This window comes from Psammomys obesus, unplaced genomic scaffold, assembly GCF_907164565.1.
Source record: "Psammomys obesus unplaced genomic scaffold, mPsaObe1.curated_primary_1811, whole genome shotgun sequence".
Classification (NCBI taxonomy): Eukaryota; Metazoa; Chordata; class Mammalia; order Rodentia; family Muridae; genus Psammomys; species Psammomys obesus.
In genome coordinates this window covers 14,817,261-14,844,040 of record NW_026596039.1, presented here as the reverse complement: position 1 = coordinate 14,844,040, position 26,780 = coordinate 14,817,261, and the positions used below count along the sequence as shown (strand labels likewise).

The 26,780-nt window shown below is 37.2% G+C and overlaps 1 protein-coding gene across 1 annotated transcript in view; it reads left to right on the top strand.

Annotated features, from left to right (window-relative positions):
• Nucleotides 1–26,780, top strand: part of Ddx10 (DEAD-box helicase 10) — a 162,360-nt gene that overhangs the window by 101,093 nt on the left and 34,487 nt on the right. The window contains exon 16 of the mRNA XM_055622403.1: nucleotides 5,549–5,605. Coding sequence (XP_055478378.1) covers nucleotides 5,549–5,605 — 57 coding nt within the window. The remainder of the gene's footprint in view (nucleotides 1–5,548; nucleotides 5,606–26,780) is intronic.

Genomic DNA, 26,780 nt, shown 5'->3' with positions numbered 1-26,780 from the left:
AGAGAGAGAGAGAGAGATTGAGAGAGAGAGAGAGAAAGAGAAATCACTGTCCTGATCATGTTTAGACAAGCGCTTTAGAATATGGATACATTGAAGATCCTTGGTCCTGTGGTCCTGAGAAGGGTGCAAATTTATTGGGTTTTTGTTCTTAGAGAACAAGAGTTATCTTTATAAAATTTTTATATCTCTCTTGAACATACTTTCATTGAGCCAGGTTCCCCCTCCTCACACACCCAAAAAAGTGATGAATGTAACATTGAACTGACAGTAGATGCCCTTTCTTGTCCTTTGTGATAGCTGGGAATTCTGTCCTGTACCAAAATGTCAGGGTTGCTTACCACATTCAAATGCTTGTGCTCCCATCATGTGCTGAAAACTAGATACATTTCTAAATCTGCAAATTCCTATGTATAACCAGAGAGTGAAAAGAGCATGAGTGTCTTGCCCTAACTGCTGACCAAATTCATATTTCATGGTACTTGCTTTCTTTTTTCTCCTGAGGTATGGCCCAACATTTCTGAGACCTCTAAGAAGGATAATAGGTATAAAGAGAGTATTTTGTACCTTGAAATGTGATTTTTTGTTTTCTTCTTTGTGAACTTGACCTTCATTATTGAATTTCATGCTTTTCTTTTACTTAATCTTGAGCATGGCAGAAAGATCAGATTCTGTCTTTTTGCATCATTTTGGTTTCAGTATGTTCTCAAAAATAAAATTTAAAACAGGAATTTATTAAACTGTGCAAACTACAGTGAATTAAGGGCGACCTCAGTTATTGAGCGTAATAATGTTCAGGCTCTACCTGTTCCTAATCTAGCTTTTTGTCTTTTTGTCTCATCACAGACTTTTAAATAACAGCATTTCCTCTTTCATTAGAGGAAAAAGTACTTCTCAGTATCCTTGTCCACATCCTAGATTACTGTAGTTCTACTTCCTGTTCTCCCTTTTGGTTTTAAGGCCATTTTCTCTTTCTAGAATGCTAGTAGCTTTTTTTTCTTTTTTTTTTTTTTATGCTAAAGGAACTCCAGAGAGAGAATAGCAGGATGTAAGCAATATAGAAGATAAAGTTTTCTAAGGATTTATTGTAAACTGTTTTTTTCCCTTTTTCACCAAAATATTGAAAGATAGGTTTTTATTTTCATTTTTTAATATCTATCTATCTATTTATTTATTTTTGAGGCAGCCTTGGCTGTCCTGGACTTGCTTTGTAGTCCAAGCTGGCCTCAAACTCACAGTGATCTGCCTGCCTCTGCTTCCCTCAGTGTTGGGATTAAAGGCATGAACCACCACACCCAGCTAAAATAATTGCTGACCCCCGCCACCCACACACAAAAGAAACTTTTGTGTCTTGGCCATATGACTTGACTTCCATTTCTATAAGTCTATCTGATATCAGTAAAAGAAAAATGTCAAAGGAAATACTAGGTTGCATGTATGTTGAGTTAATAGCTCACAAGCTTGTGTTTTATTTCAGTTACTGACATTATTATGTGTGCATGCATGCATGCATTCTTATGGATACGTTAGGTTCCGGGGAGCACTTACTCTGTGGCATATTTGTTTAGATCAGAGGATGACTTTGTGGAGTAGGTTCTATCCTTTCACCTTTATGTGTATTCTGGGAATTGAACTCACGTCGTCAAGATTGTACAGTGCGCACTTTTACTCGCTGAGCCCCTTTGCAGCTCCAGCCCTGATATTTACATACCATTTAGAGATCAGAGAGATGGTTCAGCAGTTAAGAGCTCATAGTGAGTTTTGTTGTCAGTACTTCACATCAGGTGATACACAGTTACTTGTAACTCTAGCTCCAGGGTATCAGATAATCTCTTCTGGTCCCTGCAGGCATCTGAACTAACATGTGTGCCTACCCTCAACCCCAACATATTCATATACACATAATTAAAAGTAAGCTAATTTTTTTAGACAGGGTTTCTCTGTGTAGCCCTGATCCTTCTAAGTGCTGAGATCAAAGGTGTACACACCACCATAGCCTGAGAAGTAAGCTAAAATATTAATAAGACAGAATATCATCTAGTAACAGTAATTGATTAATTTTGAAGTTTGATGACAGTATATATTTTTCTGTTATGGCTAATATGGCCTGATCAGAAGCCTAAAGATAGAGAGCCTCGGTTTATGTGAAAGGGTTTTTCTGATGCAAACATCAATGTTTTCTTTATATCTTTGAAGTTCTATTTTGATATACTTTTATCTATCTGTCTGTCTGTCTATCTTGAGACAGGGTGTCTCTGTGTAGCCTTGGCTATCCTGGACTCGCTTTATTATAGATCAGGCTGGTCTTGAATTCACAGTGAGCCACCTGCCCCTGCCTCCCAGTGTACTGGGATTACAGGCGTGCGCCACTGTGCCTGGGTACTATATACTCTTTCTTGCTAGGAGAAGGCAAGTTATTGAATAAGTGCAATAAATTTTGTTTGGTTCTTAAATTGTAAATTTTCCGTTTATTTTTCTCTGTGCCTGACAAAAAATTAAATACATAAAATATTGTCAGGAGACAATAACATTGAAATGAAAAGACTTGATTATGAATAAGACAATACCTTTAGTACCTACTGATAAGAGAAGACCCTGCAATGACATGACAAGGAAGATAGTAGGGAGTGCGGGGCCTGGGAGTATACCGGAGGTGACATTAGTCTCGGGCTCAGGAGAGTCTCGGGCTCACCACTCACTATATTATGCCTTTAGTCCAGTGACCTGATTGTATTGCCCATCTTTTCACCTATAAAATGGGAAAGGGACTTATACGTTCTGATACACTATTTTAAAGTGACATAAACAATTGCTTAGAACATTGTGATAATTTTGTGCTATTTTGGCAAGAAAATAATAGTAGTAATATGCAAAGAAAAATTTTTTGGAAGTATAATTAAGTTTTTTGTGTACTCTATAGTTATTGAATATCTGATGTAGCTATAGTTTTAAGATTAGGTTAAGCAGAAAACTCTTAAATCATTTTGATTATTGTAGAATAATCAAACATACATTACGTATATTGTTAATTTAACGCTAGTCTTTAGGTTAATAATAATTTTGGGGTAGGTAATAAGATTAAGTTGTCCTATTATTTAGAGAGCTAGAAAAGACAAAATTACAGATACATACTGCAAGCTAAAGACAGATCTCAAACTAACAAAATAGCATGAGTTATTTCAGTTTTTTTTCTTTAATAATATTACTTTGCTTCATTGTGTTATCTTTTGGTCTGCTGCTAGCGAAAGAAAATCAGTAACTGGTACCAAGTGTATAAAAGTTTTTGTATAACGTGTTTAGAAGATGTTTTTTTGTCTTTTTCCCCTTTCTTTTTAAACCCTTTGGAAAAAAAATGATGTTCATTGTATTCCTATCAGAGGAGCAAGTCAGTGACATTTCCCCGTACGTACCCCGTGTGTGTGTGTGTGTGTGTGTGTGTGTGTGTGTGTGTATGTGTGTGTGTGTGTGTGTTGAATTTGCTTTGCTGAGATGGGCTGTACATAGGGAGGCTGGCTTGGACTTCCTACCCTCTGGCTGTATTATTTGCTATGTGGAGTTTACAGACATGAGTCACCATTGCAGCTCAAGGATAGAATTTGAACTGAATTAGTGCATTGATTGACTCCCTTCAAAAATTATACTATGCATTTTTCTTCTTTTATTAAAATCATCTATAAATACCTCAAACACATTTTATTTTTGTTTTCTTTAGCACATACAGAAAAACTCCATAGACAGTGCAAAAAAGCCATTGTTGAGATACAGAGAAATGGTAATAAAAATTGCATGGTGTTTGCACAAAAATAGACAGGTTGATCAATGGAATTGAATTGAAGACCCAGAAATAAACCCACACTCTTACGGATACTTGATTTTTGAACAAGAAGCCAAAACCATGCAATGAAAAAAGAAAGCATCTTCAACAAATGAGATCAATCTGTTTTTAATTGTGAACTCATATCAATATGCAAATCAGAATTTTACTGGGTTTTTATTTCCTCTTTCCCTCCTTTTCCTTTCTCTTTGATTTCTAGAACTTCCAAATAATCTAGAATGTTCTTTTATAATTGAACAGTGGCCCAACTGGTTATATATATGTGTATGTATGTATGTATGTGTGTGTGTATCTATATTTGTGTATAGAAATTAGAAAAGAAAAAGAGTAATCAATTACAGAAACAGAATAAGGTAATAATAGGCATTAGGGGTATGACACATATCCAGTAGCCATTTGAATTTGAGGTCTTACTAGTTTCCCTTAGAATCTAGTTTTCTAGGTTCTTGTTTTCTAGTAGATTTCATTTGTCATGCAATCAGAAGCAATTTAAATTGCATGTACAAGCTCTATACACTTCCTTTTGGTATTAATTAGTATTTAGTATCTATTTAGACTTTGTCATTTTTGTTTTCCCTTATCATAAATCATTGTATAAGCCTTCTCAAGGTAAATAATAGAATTTTATTATCAGAATATGGATAAATACCTTTTTTTTTTAAGGTCTGTAGGTTTTAGTATGTTTATCCTATATTTTATGGCTAATACCTGCTTATAAATGAGTACATACTTGAAGAAAGAATATAAAGCAGATGATAAAAAAAAAAGTGCTCTGCATAGAGCCCTGTTCACTTTCATATTGACAAAGAATTTAATGTGACACAAGATTAAAATTCATCATATTACATGAAAGGAAAACTGCATCCGTTACAGTGACTTAGTTATTTATCTAAATTAAAAATTGTAAGTTGTTATCTACAAATTTTGGGTTGAGAATGGACTTTTTGGTTTTTGGAGATGAATGTGCTGCTTTTGTGAATATAAAATGCCGTTCTTTTTACTTTAGCTGAGTCATTTTGTTTTGAACTTTTAATGCTGTATGTGTTTTTTTTTTCCTTCATTTTTTTTTAACGTATTTTGTGGTCAGTAGAAAACTAATGGTGAAATTTTAAAGCAATTTAATAAAATACCATGTTTCATAAGGATGACCTTTCATTGCTTTAGAATAAATATCATTCCTAATAACCATGTGAAGACTGAGGACAATGGAAATACAACCATGACTGTCTTTTTCTTATTTTTTCCCTAGTAGATGACATTGATTGTACGCCACTCCTGTATCAGCTATTGTACTTATAACTTGTGTATATGCTATGTATTATTAAATGCGTACTTCTGTTATTTTCCCTGTAGACTGAGCAAGAAAGTGTAAATAACTTAAAACTGTAACGGGTGTGGCTGTGGAATTGATATGATTCCACATCTGACCTGTATTTAATCACTAAGAGTTGTTGGCAGGGGGTGGGAACACCTTTATTTATCCCAGCACTCGTGAGGGAGAGGCATGGGGTTCTGTGAGTTCAAAGCCAGCCTGGTCTACAGAGCACATTCCAGGATAAACCTGTCTCAAGAAACCAAAAACCAAAATAAAAAAATTGAATAAAGTCAGTCCCATAGTAGGTATCTTGTTTACAAAGTAAAACTGAAGAGTGTGTGCCACTGAACACCTAATATCTAGACGTGCATGTGCCTTTAATCCACCTTCTCTTTTTGTAGGAAAGACGGCTGAAAGAAAGGGAAGCCAGAAGAGAAGCCAACAAAAGACAAACAAAGGTGAGCAGGGTTGTGTGGGGGTGTGCTTAAATTCTTCATATATGTACTGTTGTGTACTTGTTTAAAAACCAGGTTTGTTAACATATTTGACAAAGAACTTTATAGAAAATAAAGACAATATTTTATAATATTGAAATTTATTTAAATCCCTATTTTTCCATATAGGTTTACTTTTTGTGTTCATTTTTTATATCAGGGCATTCTGATTTGAGCCCTTGTAGCCTATTATGTACTTTTGCATTTGTTTCCTTTACAAAGAGTTAAAAATTTTAAGCTAACTTGCAGTATGAACTTTGCCTGACCCTATGATCACCTTTCCTATTAAATACAGAAGACAATTGAGTTTGTGGGTCAACCCTGACAATTCCATACCTGTCATTTTAGGCTAGAAATATAGCCTATTTCGTACTCAGTTGGGTAACTGGATAATAGCTTACTGTGAGAACATTGGTTACTTTGCTTCCCTCTGAGGATCTAGATAAAAATACTCCATAAGCTTCAGTATGTCCCATAAACATGTATAGTTTCCCTGAAATAGATATATATATATATGTGTGTGTGTATATACATACATATATATATGTAAAATTATAAGTACCATGCATGTGCAGCTGTTATTTTTAATCTGGCATGTTTAGCATTTAGAAGGTTTCAGCTCCTGTATACTGAGGACATTAAATTGTAACGATTTTCTAGACCCACGGCCAAATGCTGAATATCATTTATCATGCTACACGTGCTATGCCTGACCAGCCATGAGTGTTGTTCTTGGCAATTAACAAAGATACGACTCTCTTGAGTAAGCCCACTGCATTCTCTCACTCCCATCCCCAATATGGGCATAGCACTTAGAAAACAAGTCAATGATGATAACTCATGCTCTAGGTTTTTTTTTTTTTTTTTACAATTTTGTTGAATTTATTCTTTTAATTTTTTTTATTATTTAGTTACATTTTATTAACTCTGTATCCCAGCTGTATCCCGCTCCCTTATTCCCTTCCAATCCCACCCTCCCTCCCTCAGCTCCTCCCTGCCCCTTTCCAAGTCCACGGATTGGGGAGGACCTCCTCCCCTTTCGTCTGGCCCTGTTTTATCAGGTATCTTCAGGGCTGGCTGCAGAGTCCTGCTCTGTGGCCTCATGCTATAGTTTTGAAGTGGGAAGCAGTTACTCTCTAGTATAAGAGGAAAAGACTGCTTACACTCACTGTTGACCATCACTCTGTCTTTAAAACTGAAAATGAAGGCTCCAGAATGTATAGGCTGACTGCTAAATCATCTGCATATATTTAACTTGCAAGGTTGAAGTGTCCTGGCCTGGGAACTGGGTCATAGAGGCTGAAGTTGATAAATACAGCCTAAGAAAAAAGTCTTACTCTTGAAAACAGTTGGTATTTATAAGTTTTTCATGTTCAGCATTAAAATAAGCCCATTTTGTTTTACTAAGAAGCTCTCATTTCGAGATATGAGAAAGTCCTGTTATTGTATCTCCTTCATATTTTTACATTTGTTTGTATAGTCTGCCTTTGTATTTGTGGGAACCATATCTATAGAGTCATCCATCTATAGACCAGAAATGTAGTTTGTAATGAACATGTGCAGACTTTTTCTTTGCAGTGCTTTAAAAATTTATTTTTATTTGTAATTATATGTTCTTGTTTGTGGCTTTGTGGGAATATGTGCATATGTGTACAAACGCCTATGTAGGTCAGGTCTCTCTGGAGTTAGAGCTTTAAGTGGTTGTGAGACACCTGATGTGGGTGCTGAGACCTGAACTCAGGTCCTGGAAGAGTAACAAGTACTCTTGACCACTGAGCCTTCTCTTCAGCCTTTGCTATTATTGCTGTTTTTAAAAGAACGTAGCAATTGCTTACAACTTACATAGCACTGGATATTTTAACGCGGGTGTGATTTACAGTATAGGGATTTGGGCATCTTCAGGTTTGGGTATTGAGAATGGATAAGAATCTTGTCTTGCATGGAGAAGACATAGACTCCCTGCTCAGATGTAGCCCCTAGGCAGTCTCCATGTGGGTTCTGAGTAAGAGGAGCAGGGCCTGTCTCTGATATGAACTTGGTTGCCTGCTTGTTGATCACTTGCACCTGGCAGGACGACTGTGCCAGCCCACAGAGGAACAGGATCCAGGCAGTCCTGATGAGACTTGATAGGCTATGGTCAGATAATAGGGGAGGAGGACTCCCCCTTTCATTGGATAGGGGAGGGGGAGAGGAGAGAAGAAAGAGGGAAGATGGGACCAGGAGGAGATGCGAGAGGGGGCAACAATTAGGATAAAAAGTGAATAAATTGTAAAAAATAAATAAATAAATAAATAAAGAAAGAAAGAAAGAAAGAAAGAAAGAAAGAAAGAAAGAAAGAAAGAAAGAAAGAAAGAATCTTGTCTTGGAACCAATTTTCTTGAGTCTTGAGGGAAGACTACTCAGTCTGGTTTATTTTTATGTTTATTGATGCTGTGTGCTTGGTCTTTCATAATGGTTTGAATTGTAAGAAATTGTTTTCACTCATTGGCCTACTTCTGGGTTCTTTTTCATTAATTCTCCTATAGATTGGTGATCCTCTTTTGATCTTCTTTCTGTTGGGGATGTCAACTTTACTGCCCAGTATTAAGTTTTTCCATTAGGGCTGATCTTGAATGCAAACTCCTTGATGAAAACCTCTCTTCTCTCCTCCTCCTCCTCATGTTTTTCTGTGTGATTGTTTCATGACATTCAGGAGAGGGACTTCCTTGTCAGGAGAAGATTTTGTTCCAGCCGAAACACATTTGTTGGCTGCCTGTATCATAAAACTAGATCCAACTATCTGCTTTCTCTCAGAAACCAGCAACAGAAATGGAGTATAAGGGCAGAAAACAAGGAGTCATGCTAATGGAAACAAACTGAAAATGAGCTAGCCTGGCTTATTCTGGTATCCGATAAATTAAATTTCAAGCAAAAATTACTCTAGAGATAAAACCACAATTAATAAAGGGAACAATTCAGCAAGATGATATTATGTATGATCCAAATAGTGGATATTTCATAAAACAAATATTAATGAGCACATAAAAGGTCAGATAGAGAAGGTATAGCTTTGGATACAGTAATAGTGGGTGACTTCATTTTCCCGCTCCTATTTTTATAGATAGGTAATCCAAATCCAAACTCAATAAGAAAATAAAATAAACTATATCATAAATCAAATGGACCTAATAGAGAGCTACAGAATATTCTCTCCGGCCAGAAACAGTCACATAATGTCATAAATGACACCCGAGTATACTTGAGTTGGAGTTTATAGACAGAGCTTAAAATGCAAGAATAGTTTTTAGTATTCAGTACGAAACTCATTGTTATGTGATTTGTAAGTCAGAGCAGCTGTATTCCTAATAGTTAGAATCCAACATAGATAGTCTCAGAAAGGAGGAAAAGACAGGGGTTTGGGGAGCATGCTGATGCTTTTTCTAAAGCAGACAGGGTTCTGCCTTTTTCTTTAAAGGAGGAAGGGGTCAATTGGAAAAGAAAATAGATTGTTGAACACAGCTAACAAAGAATAATCTTTGCACTGATTGTGAAAATCTGTTCTTGGTTTTGGAGGTGATGATAGGGGAAAGTTATTTCCTATTCTCAAGAGTTCATGGTGAGCCGGGTGTGGTGGCTCATGCCTTTAATCCCACCACTGAAGGAGGCAGAGGCAGGAATATAGCTGTGAGTTTGAGGCCAGCCTGGACTACAAAAGACTCCAGGACAGCCAAAACTACACAGAGAAACCTTGTTTCGGGGGGAAAAAATTAACTTATAGGGCTGGAGAGATGGGTCAGTGGTTAAGAGCACTGTCTGCTATTCAGAGGTCTTGAGTTCAATTCCCAGCAACCACATGGTGGCTCACAACCATCTATAATGGTATCTTATTCCCTCTTCTGGTCTGCAGGTGTGTATTTAGATAGGGCACTCATACACTAAATCAATCAGTCAGTCAGTCAGTCAGTCAGTCAGAAAAAAAGATTGTTCATGGTATGTACTACTTCTTGTATTAGTGGCACTAGGTTTTGTGGATAAGGAAGACTTTTGGGCGTACGTTTTTGCTCTTTGCTTTGTTCCGTGTGGGCTGTAGAGTGGCAAAGTTTTATTGTTTCTTCCTATTAAGCCATAAAGACTTTTGTTGGAGAGGACCATAAACTAATGCTCCAAAGAAAGTAACTAGAATAATTTCTCCCTGCAAGTAGTCACGCGTCTCTAAAATATTACTAAGAACAATTTGTTTTTTTCTGTCTGATATGTCCTTTGTTTGTGTTAGGTTTTTCCTTTTTAACCTTCTAAGGAATTATAGGTAAAACTACTTGGAAACTAAATTTTTATTTCTGTTATTATTATTATCAATATTAAATGATTTATCTTTGCTGTATTTTCTTGCTTTGAGGAAAATATATTGCCGGATATCTAAAATGTTTTATGCAGAAAGATTTTTTTCTTCTCCATTTTTAAATTATCGCTATATCACAGGATTAAAGATTGATTTCTTTTCAAGAGAACGCTTGAGTTTGTTTGGATGGTGTGTAGATGTAGATGCTCTGCAGCATCATCTGGAGTCTTTCAGCCTTTCAGAATGCCTTCATCAAGATTCTCCCTGAGCAATAAGTGTATGAAATAGGTGGAAGCATTAGAGCCATTTAACTGTTGAAAGAAGTTTGACTCAGAAAAGCTAGTTAACTGATTTGGATTAGATCTTATTTAATTGGCGGAATAAAAGTGTCCTCAGATTTCTGTCTCAGGCTCAACAAAAGTCTTTTGGCCTTACTTGTGTGTTTTGTCTCTTGAGATTTTTACTTTAACAAATCCTACTTGTATTGCCGTGGGCAGGATGCAGGGTGCTTAGGAGGACTATTGAAGAGTTATATGCAAAATCATTCTAGTTCCCTAAGCTTTACTTTTCCTTATTAATGCAATGTTTTGGAGGAATCTTGGTAATCTGCAATGGTGAATATTTTCATATGCGGTATGCCACACTTCCTGTCAAGGTATGTAACCAAACATGCTTATGCCAAATACTGTTCACATAGCAACACTAGTTATAACCATCAAACATTGGGAATTACCCAAATTATAAAGTAGATGAATTGCAGTTACTCGTACACTGCAGTATTACAAATCTGTTATTGCTATATAGAGTAAGAGGAACAAATTTCACAAATATAAATTGAATAAAATAAGCCAAGTAGAAAATTAATGTATGATACTCTATTTATGTAAAGTCTTTCTTGAAGCAAAAGTTACATTTGGGGTTAGAGTTAGGACACAGGAGTGGTTTTTAAGGGGGTGGGAATACCACTGAGAAAGGGAAAACAAACATGGGAGATTTCCAGGGACCTTGAGTTCCGATTCATGGTTTGGTTAGTTATGTGGTTGTGAGCACTTATCAGGATATGTGCCTGTGATTTGTTCATGTTCCTAAGTGTACAGTATGCTCATCACCTTTCTCATCGTCTCAGCAAAATCCCTGCAAAGAGCACCTTAGGATGGCAGGGGTTTATTTTGACTCAGAGTTTGAGAGTGCAGTCCTTCACGGCGAGGAAGCAAGCCATGGTAGCAGGAGTTTGAGACAGCTGGGCACACTGTGTTTTTCTTCAGTCAAGAAAGAGAAGTGAAACGTTCATACTTAGCTTGCTTTCTGTATTTTTATTCAGTTCTGGACCCTAACTCATTGATGGTACCACCCACATTTAGGGTAGGCTTTCTTACTTCAGCTAACCCAATCTAGAGAATTTCTGGTAGCTATGCCTAGAAATTTGTTTCTATGGTGATAATCAATATTAACCATCACGTACAGCATACTTTAATTAGGATTTTTTAAATTGAAAATAAAGAGGTAGGTTAGATTTCTAAAATTACTTTCAGTTCAGATGTTTGTTTGGAGATTCTTGAATATAGGATATAATGAATAATTCTTATAAGGAATAAGAGCTCTAACCCCTAAATTAAGGGCTTAAATGAAAGTTCTGAAAGTTAGTAATTTATATTCTTTGAATATATAATTTTAAGATCCCCATGTGATGATTCACCTCCTAAAATCTATACAATTATTAGTCTCAAACAAGAAAATGAACATTGTTGTGGGTCTGTAGCTTAGAAAATGCTACAAAACAGTAAATGCACGGCATTAAAGTTTCTGTATCAAAAATGGTACTGCTTTTCTGTTTTGAACTAGACCATGGTTACTAGTAGGTTTAGGATTGATTGTTTTATTTTACCCATCTAGATTTGGCCTGTGTGTATCATGGTCCCCTGTATTACAGGCATCTTTCATTTTTACTTCATAAAGACATCCTATTTCTTTTACATTGGAAATACACAGTTACAAGTCCATCTTTATTTATAGTAATACAATTGTCTTTGGAAACAAAGCAAGAAAGTATATTTTAAGAATACATCAGCCCCACTAATTTTTTAAGAAGCATTGGTGTCTACACTGTAAACATAACTACTATTGACCCTTTGTTTCCAAAAGTCCACCTTCCCCTAAATTTTTTGCTTTTGTCCATACAGCTGCTACTTGATGTTTTGTAGTGCTCCTTTGGAAAAACAGAATGAAAGAGGAGCAAATATTCTCTAAGCAAAAGGGGAAACATCAGAATGGATTAGAATGCCCACAGTGTGAGTTCTTCTCCATTGTAATCATCAGGTGATAGGTTATGGGTCTCTCTTAATCAATAACTGCCAGGCTCCTAAGTTGCTCTCAGAAGAGCAAGCGGTTTGGAAGTTCATTTCTGGCCTGTAAGCTTGTGGCCTAGGATATATCTTCTGAACTCTAGTTTCCTCTTCTACAGCAGCAGTGATGTAGCCTGCATTGTCAGCCTTCCAGAGCTCTCATGAGGATTATACATCTATGTAGTAAGCTGTGAATCCGTTTTAAAATTTTGTATTATTACTATCAGCAGTATTATATGTGTCCTTTAAGTTAAACTTGGTCTCAGATACCCAAAATCAACGCTGGAATGTGTTGTCACTAAATAGCTTAAAGGTGCTTCAGCTACAGACATTCAGCACCTTCCTTCCTTTTTCTCTCCCATCTAATATTTGGGTGGAAGGTTTGTTAGCATGCACCTATGCAGCATGCATGTATACAATTAAGGTACTACAACCTACCCCACTAAAAGCCAGAGATCTAAGTCCAAGTTTTCTTCTTTGTACATTCTTTACCTTATAACCTGAGGCACTTTAAAGTCCTGAGGTGAGAAGCCCATTTTGGTTAGGCTTAGGCTTCCATAGCAGTTACTCTCTGTGAAGGTAGGTACACTCTCTTGCATCAGTTAAAGCTCAGCATCTCCAGTTCTAGTTGTGTCTCACAGTACTTGATTGCATGCAGGCCAGCATCTCGTATTCTTATGCTGCAAACTTTAAAACAGCATGCAAAACCAATATAAGCAATGAGAAAAAATTGCTCAACGTTTTGGAAAATACAAGAACAATCACATTTTGACCTTTCCGTGTTGAGAATATGTGAATCTTGTATGGTCAGCTCATCGTTAGAGGAAAAAGAAAGCCCTGAGAGTAAATACACTGGGAAAATACTCTTGGTAGTTTATGTAAAACTGATGCTAACCTAGTGGATCTAATGGTCTAAGATTCTGGTCTCTGTTTTTGGTGCTGGCAAAAGGTCACTATGGCATGGACTAAATCTCATAACTGCTATGGCTAGGGTGTTCTAGATTAGATAGAGGTCTTGTAGCCTTCCTTTCAGGTTTACAATTCCAATATTTTTCTTTTCTTCTAGATAATAAACTATTCATCATCACTTCTATGTTCTTTCAACCCATTCTGTGTAACATTTGCAGGCATATTTTATATAGCATTTTCAACAGCAGTTAGAATGCAGAAGAAAACTATAATTATCACAGTTAGAGCATTTATTTGACTTTCTAAGGATTTTTGGAGAATACAATATTTTTGAGAATATAGAATATATCAAATTTTACTGCCATGCAAGAGATGACAGGAGACAAAGCTAAATACTTTGATGACTAATAGAGGTTACTAGGTGCCAAGAAGTGGGATGATCCTAATAGGATTCATCTTTTTATTCTGTAGGTCTTGAAGTGCCTAAGATGTGTTAGTTTCTGGTAATGGCAAGGTAGCATTAAACCTGTTTTGAGGAACTCACAGTATAATGAAGGAAATTTGCCTTTATGAGCCTGGCTTACCTCACTTAACATGATCTCCAGTTTCATTCATTTTTATACCTGGCATAATTTCATACTTTTGTGGATGTATAAAATTTCGCTACTTCTATCACGCTTTCTTTACCTAGTCATTTATTAACGGATACTTAATTTAATTCTGTAACTTGGCTGTTAAAAATAGTGCTTAAATAAACATGCATTACACAATTATCTCTATTGTATGTTGACCATGATTTCTTGGGGTATATACCCAGGAGCATAATGGTTTCTTGAACTTTATGAACATGTGAACATTAAACAGTGAAAAATTCTTTCCCAGTTCAGTTCCTCCCAGTGAATGAGCTGAATTGGGAAAACATTTTTCTTCTATTGTTTAATGTTCAAATATGAAAATACTAATATTTAAATGTCAAAGGAATTTTTAGAATAACCTATGTTTAATGTTCTTGAACCTTCCTGTTTGACATATTTTATCACGTATTTTTATTGAGAAAGTTTTTATTAGCATTTATTTTGGGGGTCTGCTACCCTACTGAAGGTCACTTCATGTATAAACACTACCCTAAATTTCAGTCTGAACAGACTGTGGATCATCAATATAAAAAAGAAGAATGGAAAAAAAAATGTGTGTTTAAATGTATTTACAGATCACAAAAATTTCAGTTTTATTCTTGTTTGATATTCTGAAATTTTGCCAAAAGATTTTTTTTATTAAGAAAAGTTTGGTAGTTATCTTATTCTAAAATTATGCTTTTTATGAAATGTGCTAAACCTGTTAAAATATTTTTACAGGCATTTTGACAATAGAGAATTCTGGTAGAGTGTGGACATATTAATATGTATATAATTAGAAAGCTAAAATTTAAAAAATCCTGTCATTATTTTTCCCTGTTTAGAAAAATGGAAGTCATATTCAGTGTTTGTATGCTTATGTTATTGTGTCAGATCCTTGTAATTCTATTTTAGTAAATCATTCAAACCAATAAGTACTTATCTAATGGGCATTTTAGTACTGTGACATGGCACTGAATGTGTTGAACTAAAATTATAGCTCCCATAGGGTCTCTGTGGCTTATGGTGCACATGTTGGACACATCTGGCTGGACTCCTTTGAAAACTGTATTCATATAGCCAGTTGCCTATTTGACATCTCTGTTTTGGTTTTTAGTGAGAATCTCAATATATCTAAACACAAGTGTCATATCTTTGTGCCCCAAATATGTTATTGCCATGATCTTTGTTATCCCAGGAAATGATACATCTAGCCTTTCATTAGCTGAACAGGAATCTTAGAAATACTGTTGACTTCTCTCTTTGATACTCTATCAGAGCTTATTTCAGTAAGTGCTATTCATTTTACCTTAAAAATTAGAAATTTGATATAGCTCAGATATAAGTCTGAAGTTATTATTAGTTAATAGTAATATACTATGCTAAATATGCCATAAAATATTAGCCATAAGAAAGGCACTTGGTGTATGGTAATTACATATCTGCAAATTATTAAAATTATCTAAAAATAAAACATTAAAATTTATGTACACCGTCCAATTTTCAATGTCTTTATTGCTATTCACTGTGTTCCAAGTCACCATCATCTTTAAACATAGGCCTTTAATTTTTAAGAACCTTCTAGTCTATTCATAGAACTCTCTTTTCTCTTCCTTTAATATAGAAGTGAGAACAAACAATTATAAGTTACACTATATTATCCTTCTGTTTACATCCTAACAAAGGGCTTCCTCAACTTAATCATAGTAATAGCTGCAAAGTTCTGTATAGTTCAGATTCCTCTGTTTTGCCGATTAATATACCTTAACTTCAGGTTTTGTGATTATTTCTCATGAACAACAAGCTGATCTGGCCCTTGCCCTGGTGTACTGCCAGGTTGCTATGTGAACACTTCCTAAATCTGGATTTCTGCTAAGAATGCTACTTTACTAGCGAGTCTTTCCTAATCACCTCCTAATGAAATACTGACCTTTTCCTCCCCTGAATTTTTAACCTAATTTTCTTTTCCTTCTTTCTATTTATCCTTACCCGAAAATGCCCTGGTGTTGTTGTTTGACTTACTTGCACTATCATGGGAACCTCTGTTCGGTCTGTCTATGCCCATAGGCTGATACCCAGCAAATAGGAAGTGTTCAGTGTTTCAGTGAAGGAAACAGTGTTTGTTTAATTTACTTGATTTTATTGTGAAAAGCAATAATTTCAGAATTACAGGGAATTGTCTATTAGAAGGTATAACTTTGGAGAAAGAAGAGTAAAACCCAATGAGATGCAAAGGGCTGAGGAAAGGAAATGCTGTTACTGCACACAGACAGAAATTTACCTTTAGGCAGTCTTTGTAAGCTGGAGCAAGCTTCCACCCCATAGAAAAGATTTTACACACTGTGGTTAATTCCCATTTTTATTTAGGGTACCATAAAGTGCCATACAAACAATACTGTGGAGAATAAATGGGAGCCTGGGCAAACACAGGTTTTAGTATCAACTTAGTTGTATAACTCTAATTTAACCTGTACAAACACTCACCTTGATCTCTGTGGGGCTTAGAAGTCCAAAACACACAAGCTTCTGTTGTTAGAAGATGGGACTTTTGATATAATGTCTTATTATATTCCATTCATTTTTTTCTAGTACTCTCTTTTCTTGTCATAGTAGCACAGAGGAAAGAAAATAGCCCTTTCCTCTACTTTTCTAGAACTTAGAATGAATTGCAACTTTTGTTTCATCAGTTTCGTCCTTACCAGTCTTTTAAGTTATTAAAACAAAGAAGTGCGTTGGTTGCATGGATGTCTCCCTCTTGTAGGTATATCAAAAGTTTTCATGTAGGACTGATAATCTTAAGTTCATGAGGGGTTGTCATGTTAGCAGTAATTTACCAAAATGACATTATGATATTACAATCACTTTTGGGTTATTTTGATTCATTCGTTTGTACTCTGTGTTCTTTGAAACTCATCTTGTCAAATGTTTTCTGTGGATACAGAATACTAGTATAATGTTATATCAACAAGGTAAATCACAAATGAATAAAAGAGATTGGTGACTAATTGCAATCAAAGCCAACTTAAGTTCATATAAATGATTTATTCATTAAGTAGTTATTTGCACTGAATATTCTTTAAGACGATTGTGTCCTATTTCATTGCCCGTGGAACAAGCCATTTCTTCACTGTTGGGCTTATTGAGATGAAAACAAATAGAGGAGTAAGAATGAAATACATAACATCCCTCATTCCTTTAAAATCAGCACTCTTAGAAGTTAGTGTAGGGGTAAAAAAGTAGAGATGTAGCATGTAAAAATTATGTTGAGTTTTATAAAACTGTGAACATGATGAGATGATATTCTCCTTGAGTTTAGAAGGCTTTGGTTTCTAAAACAGACTTGTTTTGATAGCAAACAAGTCTATTTTGCTTCAGTGTACTCGCTTCTCAGCTGACTTCTGTTATTCCTGACACTATTACGATTGTGTTTCTTTTAGAAGAACTGAGTTAATTGTGATATGTAGTCTTAGATTTTCCAAAAACCTACTTTATTTAGGGTCCTTAAATGCTTCTACCTCTCTCCCAACCCACTGACCAGAGGTAGGGGAGAAAGAAGGTGATTAGGAAAAGGGGGTTGTGGACATTTTTAAACGTAGTTCCTTGGGACAAGTCCACTCTTTCTTGTTGTCTGAATACCAGTAGTCCAGTCAAATAGCTAACACCAAAGAGCAACACAAATCAACAGCAGTGACACACACGATTCAGCAGAAACAGTAAGACACCACTGAATCAAGTTAGAATGAGTCAGCCAAAGCAACAAGACTCCACAGGAGTGCCATAAGAACTTCTCTGCTCTGGAGCATTTCTCTCCAAGAAGTGAAGTGCAGAAAAACGAAGACCAGCAAAGTGATATGCACCTTACAAGGAGTAGCAATGCAGAGAGTATTGTCTTCATGTTCGTAGGCTTCTGTTTATCCCCTCTCAGAGTTCACATGAGACAGCTTCCAGCAAAACATCACATGCCCTCTCATGTGTCTGTTTTTAGCTGACCAAGACCATGTGCTCTCTCCCGATTTTGTTTTCCAATTGATAATGAAATAAAAACACTTTCACATCCCACATTTGGGACCAAAACAAAAAAACACATGAAAGAAACAAAAACTTTCACTACAGTGGTACTTGGTCTCCCTCTGTGTGTGTTTGTATCTGTGTGAATTTAATGAAATATTAGCAATATTTCTAACTGTCATCTTTTTAATGACAATCCAAATCTTTTCTTAAATATAGATGCTAATATGTATGAGTCCCTTTCCTCCCACTTTTCTTTCTCTTGGCAGCCATTGTCATTCCCATTCATTTTCATTTTCCCATTCCTCCCATTTTTTTTCTCTCATAGTATAATGCCTTATAAAAACTTAAAAGAATGTCTTTATTAAACCTGGGCTATGCTTTGACTTGCAAATAAGAGCTACAGCTCAGATGGATGACTGAAATGAAATCTTTAAAAAATTCTTTATAAGATAAACATCATGAACATAATTCATAGTTAAATCATCCTAAATGCACAGTGCTTTACAATTCTCTCATGATTTGTTGGAGAGTTAGCAAAAGTTTTAGCATTGATATTTTGTATTAACATTTTTTTTTTTGATGCTTAAATTTGGAATAAGTAACATTTTTATTAAAGGGCTTTTGTATATTGTAAGAACAATTAGAGAGAATGGCTTATTGTCTAGAGGTCAGATTTTAGGAAAATTTGACATTTTGTTCCTGAATAGCATATTTTTAAAGAATGATTGTCTCGATCTCTACAAGAATTCAAGAATAAAAGTTAGAACTTCCCTTTCATTCTCCTGTCAACTTCACATCTTCAGATTCATTATACCTGATAGTTCATAGTTGTGTTTTTGTTGCTAAGAAACCCTGCTGACCATAGGAGACCCCTTTACAGAGGAATATTTACTGTAGGATGGGTCTTCTCCCTAGTTTATGATTACTTTTGTTCTATGACATTATACTGATGTTCCTTCCCAGAAAGCTTTTATTTTTCTAAGCATATTGTACTTTGAACAACTTCTTTTGCGCTCTGAATCATTCCCCTGCCCCACCATAAAGAATCTTGAATTCCTTTCATAAACATGCTACCTAAGAAGTTAAATGATTGCTCTCTATGCCCCCCAAGAATAAAACTTAGACACATTTGATGCATTCATTTCCTGTGCATTTTGTTTAACCCAGACATCTTTCATGAGATTAGTTCAAAATATACAGCTGCCTTGTAAGAAAGTTTAGATGTGCTTTAGTTTTATCCAAATCCAGGTTGTGTAGCACCGATCCCAAGTAAGTTGCAATAGTACTGTATCAGCCCTCTAGACAGGTCAGGGAGTTAAATTTGCTTAATTCCTGTGGCTCTCGAGCGCTTACTTGTCACCTATAGTAGCTGTGCTTACTAGACCTGAAGGAGACGTATTCTATTAAGTAGGCATCATGACTTCCCATGATAATCTTTCGAAAAACAGAAAAAATCTTAGGGCATTTTATAGCAAAGACAAAATATACAGTGAAATCAGTAATTCATATAAGATGAAGGGGTATAAGTGGAAATCGCTATATTAATGAAGGTGAAAAGTAGAAAGAATCTCATTATGAATTGTGGAGTAATGAAATGAGCTTGAGAATGATGTGCATGCTACCTCCCCCCTTTCATATTCCATTCTTATTGGAATAAGGGCTTTTTGCCCCTACTGGGACTTTGAATGAGACAGTGTTAAAGGATGTATGTACTCAAAAGCTTAAGATTTTGTTGATAATTACATTGAGAATGTTCTCTATCAGAGAGCTGTCTGTTAGCATGACAGTTACTTGGAGAGTAGGAACACTAAAGTGTTTGAAGATGCTTGAGGATAGTTTTGTCTTTTTAGTAGCTAAACTGACAAGTGTATAAGAAATACAGTGCCACAGCTACAGAGTCTGACTTAATGAAGTATTTGAGTCCTTCCGCTGAATTCTTTTGTTCCAGAAGAGCTAAGAGGTTGCAGGGGCGGGTATCGCTAGAACTAGACTGGCTGACTTTGAACTCCTGCACATTTTGAAAGACCCCATGTCCCTGCTTCCACGTGGAGTAATGGTGCTAGTACCCGTTTCATGGCACTGTTTGGGAGAATCAATGAGGCAATGCACTAAACTTAAACAATTACATTGGTATATTTAGGTAAAAAGAGGTGGGTTTGTTTTTTGTTGTTGTTTGTTTTGTTGCTTGTTTGTTTTAGTTTTTGGTTTTGGGGGCCTTCTGTTGCCCTTTCTCGTTTTTCAAGAGAGGGTGATGGCTGCGTGGTACCTGGTAGGGAATGCTTCTGGTGTCCTGCCAGGTGTGGCCCCTGAGGGTTCCAGGTAAAATGTGTTTCTAGGCACTGGGAACTGACATTTAGGAATGGGGCTGGGGGCTGCGGTTAGGAGGTTCACAGGAGCAAAGACAGCAATGTGTTCCAGGATTTGCTTACTCCTTTGGGAATGGGAATAGAGAGTGAGGAGAGGCCACAGCAGGTAGCCTGCTAAAGAGCTGGGGATGCGACTGGGGGTTGGATTTGGAGGAGAGGATGGAGAGTGAAAATAAATCTAATGCTCTCCTACCTGCTTTCCTAGCCTACTTGCTTCTCTGGCAGGGTTCTCCAGAAAATGATTACTGGACTTGGGGCCTGGGACAATGGGATGAGTAGGAAGGAAGGTTGGAGAACATGTGTATGATTTGCCAGAGATTGGGGTATAGAGATAGAAGTGCTTGTAGGTGGTGAACTACTGTGGAGTTGGGAGTGATACTGGGAATTTGATTTGTAGGAAAAAAGAAAAAAAGGTGAAGATCTACAGAGGCTGACCTGCTTACAGGGTTGTGTGTGGCTTCCCTGGAAAATCTTGATTCTGTTTTAAAGAAAAAAAAAAAAAAACAGCTGATTTTTTTTTTCTTCCAGATATGCCTTTTGTCTATTGACACAGCTGTTTTCTAAGGCCCTATTTAAAATTAGCCTTTTTGTATTTTAGGCTTTTGTCTCTGCCTATAACATAGTGAATCATTATTTCAAAGTGCAGATTCTTGTAGAAACCAGAGGGACTAGTAGGTCATAAGTGTTTAAAAGATTGTGGATAGTTCTAATCCTGTTTTTAAAACTCCTTCTGATCCTTTTCTTGTCATTAGGGAAGACCTCCTTTGGGGGTTGTAAACTCAGAAGGGTCTCAGCAAGAGTTATTGTTCCAGTTCATTGTATCTCACCAGGTTTGCCTTGCAGCTGCTGAGGAGTGTGTGCAGATGCAGAGTAGTGCCCGCACCATTTCAGAACAAATGAGTAGGTGTCCAGGAGAACAGCTGCAGGAAAGGAGGGTTTCTGTTTCTACAGAGAAAACACAGGGAGCACCCTGCTAGACTTTTAGCTGGAGTAGCAGCCCGCACCATCCTCCAACCCCTCCTGAGACACTTTGGCTTCTCATTGCCACCCTTTGCTATGCTTTACAGTTCTCTTAGTAGGAATTAAAGGTGGACATTCAGATTGGAGAGGCCAAATGAATTTCCAGATTGTACTTGTTTTCTTTATTTTCTTATGTATGATCCATATGTTACTGGCCTCAGGCAACTAACTGCCTTAGCACAGCTGAAAACCGTTACATGCTCTGGATCACATAATACTCTCAACATTTATGTGGTCTCCAAGTTTTGTGCACAGAGATAGCAGAGCCTCTGTTAAATACTACCTCAAGACCCAGCTACAGCACTCCTGGGCATATAGCCAAAAGATGTTCCACCATACAAGGACATTTGCTCAACTATGTTCATAGCAGCTTTATTCGTAATAGCCAGAAACTGGAAAGAAGGTGTGATATATTTACACAATGGAATACTACTCAGCTATTAAAAACAAGGAAATCATGCAATTTGCAGGCAAATGGATGGAACTGGAAAATATCATCCTGAGTGAGGTCACCCAGACCCAGAAAGATGCACATGGCGTGTACTCACTTGTAAGCGGATTTTAGCCAGGATAAACGCGCTATAATTCACAGTCCCGAAGAAGCTAAGTAACAATGAGGGCGCTAGGGAGGAAGCTCACTCAGAAAGGGAAATAAAATTGGCATTGGAGGTAGATGGAGAAGGGATGGGGAGGGGAGCAGAGATGGAGATTAGGAGCAGGGAGAGCAGGGGAGAGGAGAGAGGACTCGGGGAGAGAGATAGAAATCAAAATCTGAATTGGGGCCATTTCTGGGATTTGCCAGAGACCTGGGATAGGGGAGGCCCCAGGATGTCTATGGGCAGCACCCTAGCTGAAACTCCTAGAAGCGGGGGATATAGAATCTGAAGTGGCCACCTACTGTAGCCAGGCAGGACTTCTAGTGTAGGGGTAAGAATACCAACACACCCACAAAACCTTCGACCCAAAATTTGTCCTTCCTACAAGGTGTTCAGGGACAAGGATGGAGCGAGGATTGAGGGAATGCCAACCAAAGACTGGCTCTACTTGTGAGCCATCTCATGGGAGAGAACCCTGACACTGTTAATGTCATTTTGCTAGGCTTGTAGCAGGAACGTAGTGTAACTTCTCTAATAAGCCTCACCCAGCAGCTCTTGGAAACAGATGCAGAGACCCACGGCCAAACATTAGACAGAGCTCAGGGAGTCATATGTAAGAGTTGGGGAATGATTGAGGGAGCCGGAGGGGTCAAGGACTACTTAAGACCTACAGCGTCAACTAACCTGGGCCCATAGGACCTTACAGAGACTAAACCACCAATCAAAGAGCATGCGTGGACTGGTCCTAGGCCCTGTGAACATGTAGCAGAGCAGCAGTGTGCTCTTCATGTCCTTCAGCAACTGGAGCAGAGGCTTTCTCTGACTCTGTTGCCTGCCTTTGGATCCTGTTCCCCTAACTGGGCTGCTGTGTCTGGCCTCAGTGATAGAGGATGCTCCGAGTCCTGCAGCAACTTAATGTGCCAGGATGGGTTGGTACCCACGGGTGATCTCCCCTTCTCTGAAGAGAAGGAGAGGGCAGGAAGGAGGAGGGGTATATATGTGTAATTGGGAGGACAGGAGGGAGGCTTTGATTAGGATGTAAAGTGAATAAATAAAGCTGACAGAGGAGACTGCCTCATAGGAGCTGGGAAGCAGTGAAAGAAAAGAATGGATTCAGTCTTTATATCCTTTTTTCCTTCTTTTTCTTTTTTCTTTCTTTATATCCTTTCAAAGGCATGTCCCAGTGGACCTAACTGCTGTCTCCTAGGTATTACCTCTCAGCAATAGTACCACAGGCTGGAAAAGCAAGCTGTTACGTATGAGACTATGGAGAACACTCAGATCCAAGCTGTAACAACACAAAATAGGTGTATATTTCTGATATCCATTTAATAGTTTGATTACTTCATTATTAAGGAGTCGGTTTTATTTTTCTTGTGTTTTGGGGGGAGGGGTGATGGGGGTCTTTTATAGGTACATTTCTGTTATCACCATATCATATCTGGGAGTTGTTTTCCCCCTCATCAGATGAGTTTTACAGGTTATGTATCAGGTGAATCCACAGATTTCAAACCTCTTTTCCCTCACCAGTCAGTAAAATATGTGCTACTAACAGAATGTGATTTCCTAACTAGTCTATTTTTAGAGATCTGCCTAGAAGCCAGACGGATATAGAACCAAAATTTTAAGGACCTAAAACTAGCTATTTTCCAGGTATATTTCTGGGAGGTTTTTTTTAATGCTCTTATAGAATTGTTCTAATTATATCCTTGTATTTTTCTTTTATTTAAAATAATATTTGTATAGTTTTGTTTAATGACTATCACATCAGAAAAATATTATTTTTATCATTAGTCTTTATTTTTAGATGTAGTCTTATGTGCTATTTTTGCTTTCTTTTTAACTTAGTCATAGTGAATGAACTGTTTACAACTCTCCTTAGGCACCTTTGAAGTACTCTTCAGTACTCTCAGTATACCACATGCTTTGTGAACACAAAATTTTGCAGCAACAAAAAGATTCAGGAATTTTTATTTTTATGTTCAGAAAGCTCCATGTGACTGTGTAGTTTAGTGGGAGTTTTTCCCTTCCCTTCAAGATGGGAAATGGCTCTTAAGCTTTATGATTGCCTTCAATAGGATAATTGGCTGTGTGCAAGTTTTTGTTATGAATCAGTTTGGTGACTTGGATGCATTCGATGTAAATTAGAAATGACTACACCTGTGTGACAAGCCTTGTACATGATTGAAAACAGTCTAAAAATATAAACAGTATAAAATAAGCTTATTGTCCCCCTGCCAACCTTTTTTCCCTTTCCTGCTCTTTCATTTCCAATAGGATTATTGTTTGGATTGTGTTAATCCTTGCAATTCAGCAATGTAAGTTGACCTTTTAAAAGTTAAACTTATGTATGTGTTAGGTGTGGTGTGGCTTAGAGGACAACCTGTGATAGTTTTTTCCTAGTGTGTGGGTCCTATGGATTGAACTGGAGTTGCAGGCTCAGTGACAGGTGCCTTTCCCCACGGAGCCATCTTGCCAGCCCTAAGGCGTTTGCTTGTTTGTTTGTTTTATGGTGTTTTGAAATGTTTTATCTTGTGGTAGACCATCCTTCAAGATCAAACTGATCTTATCTACAACAAGTGCTTTAATTTCTAGCTGTAAATATTTATTTTTTAAGAAACTGCTTTTACTTCCTGGCAGAGAGTTAGGCATCAGGCATATTTACCGTAAATTATGGGAAGGAAAGAAAATTATAACAAAAACATCCGATTCTCTATATACTAGAATAAACAATGAGTTCAGAGTCAGGTTGTAGCTCAATGGTAGTGTTTGCTTTTTTGGGTGAGGTCATGGATTTGATTCCTAGCACTACATAAATCGAAGCAAAAAAAAGTTTCTGTCCAAATTTCTGAAGTATTCTTTGAAGCCGTGTTTGTTTTGTATAAGCCTCCATGAAGTGATGTTTGCTTGATATCACCTCCACCCCCAGCCTCTGATTTTAAGAGATAACTGAATTCCACGCGTCTCAATTTTAGAGTGGCAGTGATAAGTCCACAAGGAAAACCTTGTCACATGAATAGAATCTCTGGCCTGGGTAGAGACCTAATATCCAGTTGGATCAGGGTAATCACCTGGCTAACGGACCACTCCCAGGATGACAGATTGATTTTAAACTAGGCTAAAAAGAAGAAAAATATTTAGTCTTTTAATAAGACGGTGCATTTTTCCTTCTCAGAGGACCTGCCTCTAACAGAGTCTCTTTAAGAGCACAGCTCTGCTGGTTTAAAAGTCTGCCATCTTTTCTGAATTACTCAGAAAAATGTAACTTTTCTTTTTCTTCATCCCTTTATGAAGTCTTTGATCTTTCTCTAAAGCCCCTGCCTGTTGCCATGTCGCTGACTTCTGTGCCAGTTTAACTCAAACAACATGGCTTCCCCACTTCCCTTTCTCTCCTTTTCTCCTCCTCTGGGCAGCTGCTGAGATTTACACATTGCCTGCCCTGGGGGATTTCTTAAAATCAAATACACTGTCCTTCAGTTTCCATTTGACTCCATTCTTAAATCATTTTATTAATGAAACCAAGAATTCCAAGAGGAAACACCAACTTCCCATGCTTCAAAGAGATTCCCTAAATTCTGTCAATACCATTCATGTACAATTCCGTTTATCACCCAGAGGAGGAGCAGTAGTTAAAACGGAGTGAGCAGTGCCACGTCAGTAGAAATTGGGCCACAGGAAGTTCAGCAATTAAGCTTATGCTTGATCCCATGTTGTGAAGAAAGACTGAAACGTCATAATAATTTCATGGCGATGTCTACAATGTAAGAAGTTAGTCCTCAATTGCAAGGTTAATTAGAAATGTAATGTTAAATCATTATGTATTTAAATTTTAATTGTTTTTCACTGATGGATGTTTGGTTAGATTCACAAGTGTTTCCTCCTGTTAACTTTTGGGTTTTATTTCTGTTAATATTTTTTTAAAATGATGGAAAAATGTATTTTGATATTATTGTACTAAAGTATTCTACAGGAAAGAATTCAATGCTATATGTACTGTTTTTTTCTGGGCCAGTGGTAGGACATGAAAACCTGGTTCAAATTGAATTGCCAACCTGGATCAGACTTCTGGGAGTCTAATGCCAGGTGGTTCATTGTCAGCATATTTAAAACATAGTAGACTTTGATAAAGACTCTCCAGGAAACAACAATTTCCATAATCATTCCAATTCCAGGGACATAATAAAGCTTAAGGTGTAACTACATAGAAACTATTTTTCAAAATATATGTGACCATGGGGGTGGGTTCTATAGCTAAAAGACCTGAGATCTAATGTGATCTCCGACTGATGGCATAGAGGTCAGCAGGCCACAAGGCACATACTAAAGGATGGGTAATAATATAGGGAGGGAAGAGTGTTGGATAATCATTCTGGGAAAATTGAGTGAGTCTGCCTTTATAGCAAAAGGTAGGGGAAGTCTGCTTCTACAGAAAGCAAAAGGTTACCAGGTTGCTAACGAAATCTACTCCCAGCCTTTTGGGCAGGAAAACAAGTATTGAGAAGAGGCTCCTGTATGTTTAACATTCCTGGTTTCCCTGGATCTTTGTGCTCACAGCTGTCCTTGCTGTTATAGGCATGTGTGTCCTCCCTACGAACAGACCTTAGTGTTGGCCCCACAATGGCCATGCCACTACTGAGCAGCTCAGTACATTTTACCTAGCAAGTTGAGTTTTTGGTTCGTAGACTTTGTAGCTCTGTAACATCATTGGTGGCTTTTCTTCCCCAGCAATTGGTATAGTACCTTCTGTAGCTTTTTGGATGCTAGGTAGCAGGGAGGGAATTTCCAGCTTGTTTTTTGTATGTCTTACGACTAGATTATATGGTGTCTTCAGCAATAAGGTCTCATCCTCTACTCTTGATGGCCAACCAATTGGACTGACAAGAGTTTGTCATGCTTTGGAGGCCTCCCTGATCACAACTCCTATAGGAAGTAGTCCACCTCTGGGACTGGGAATTTGTTACTG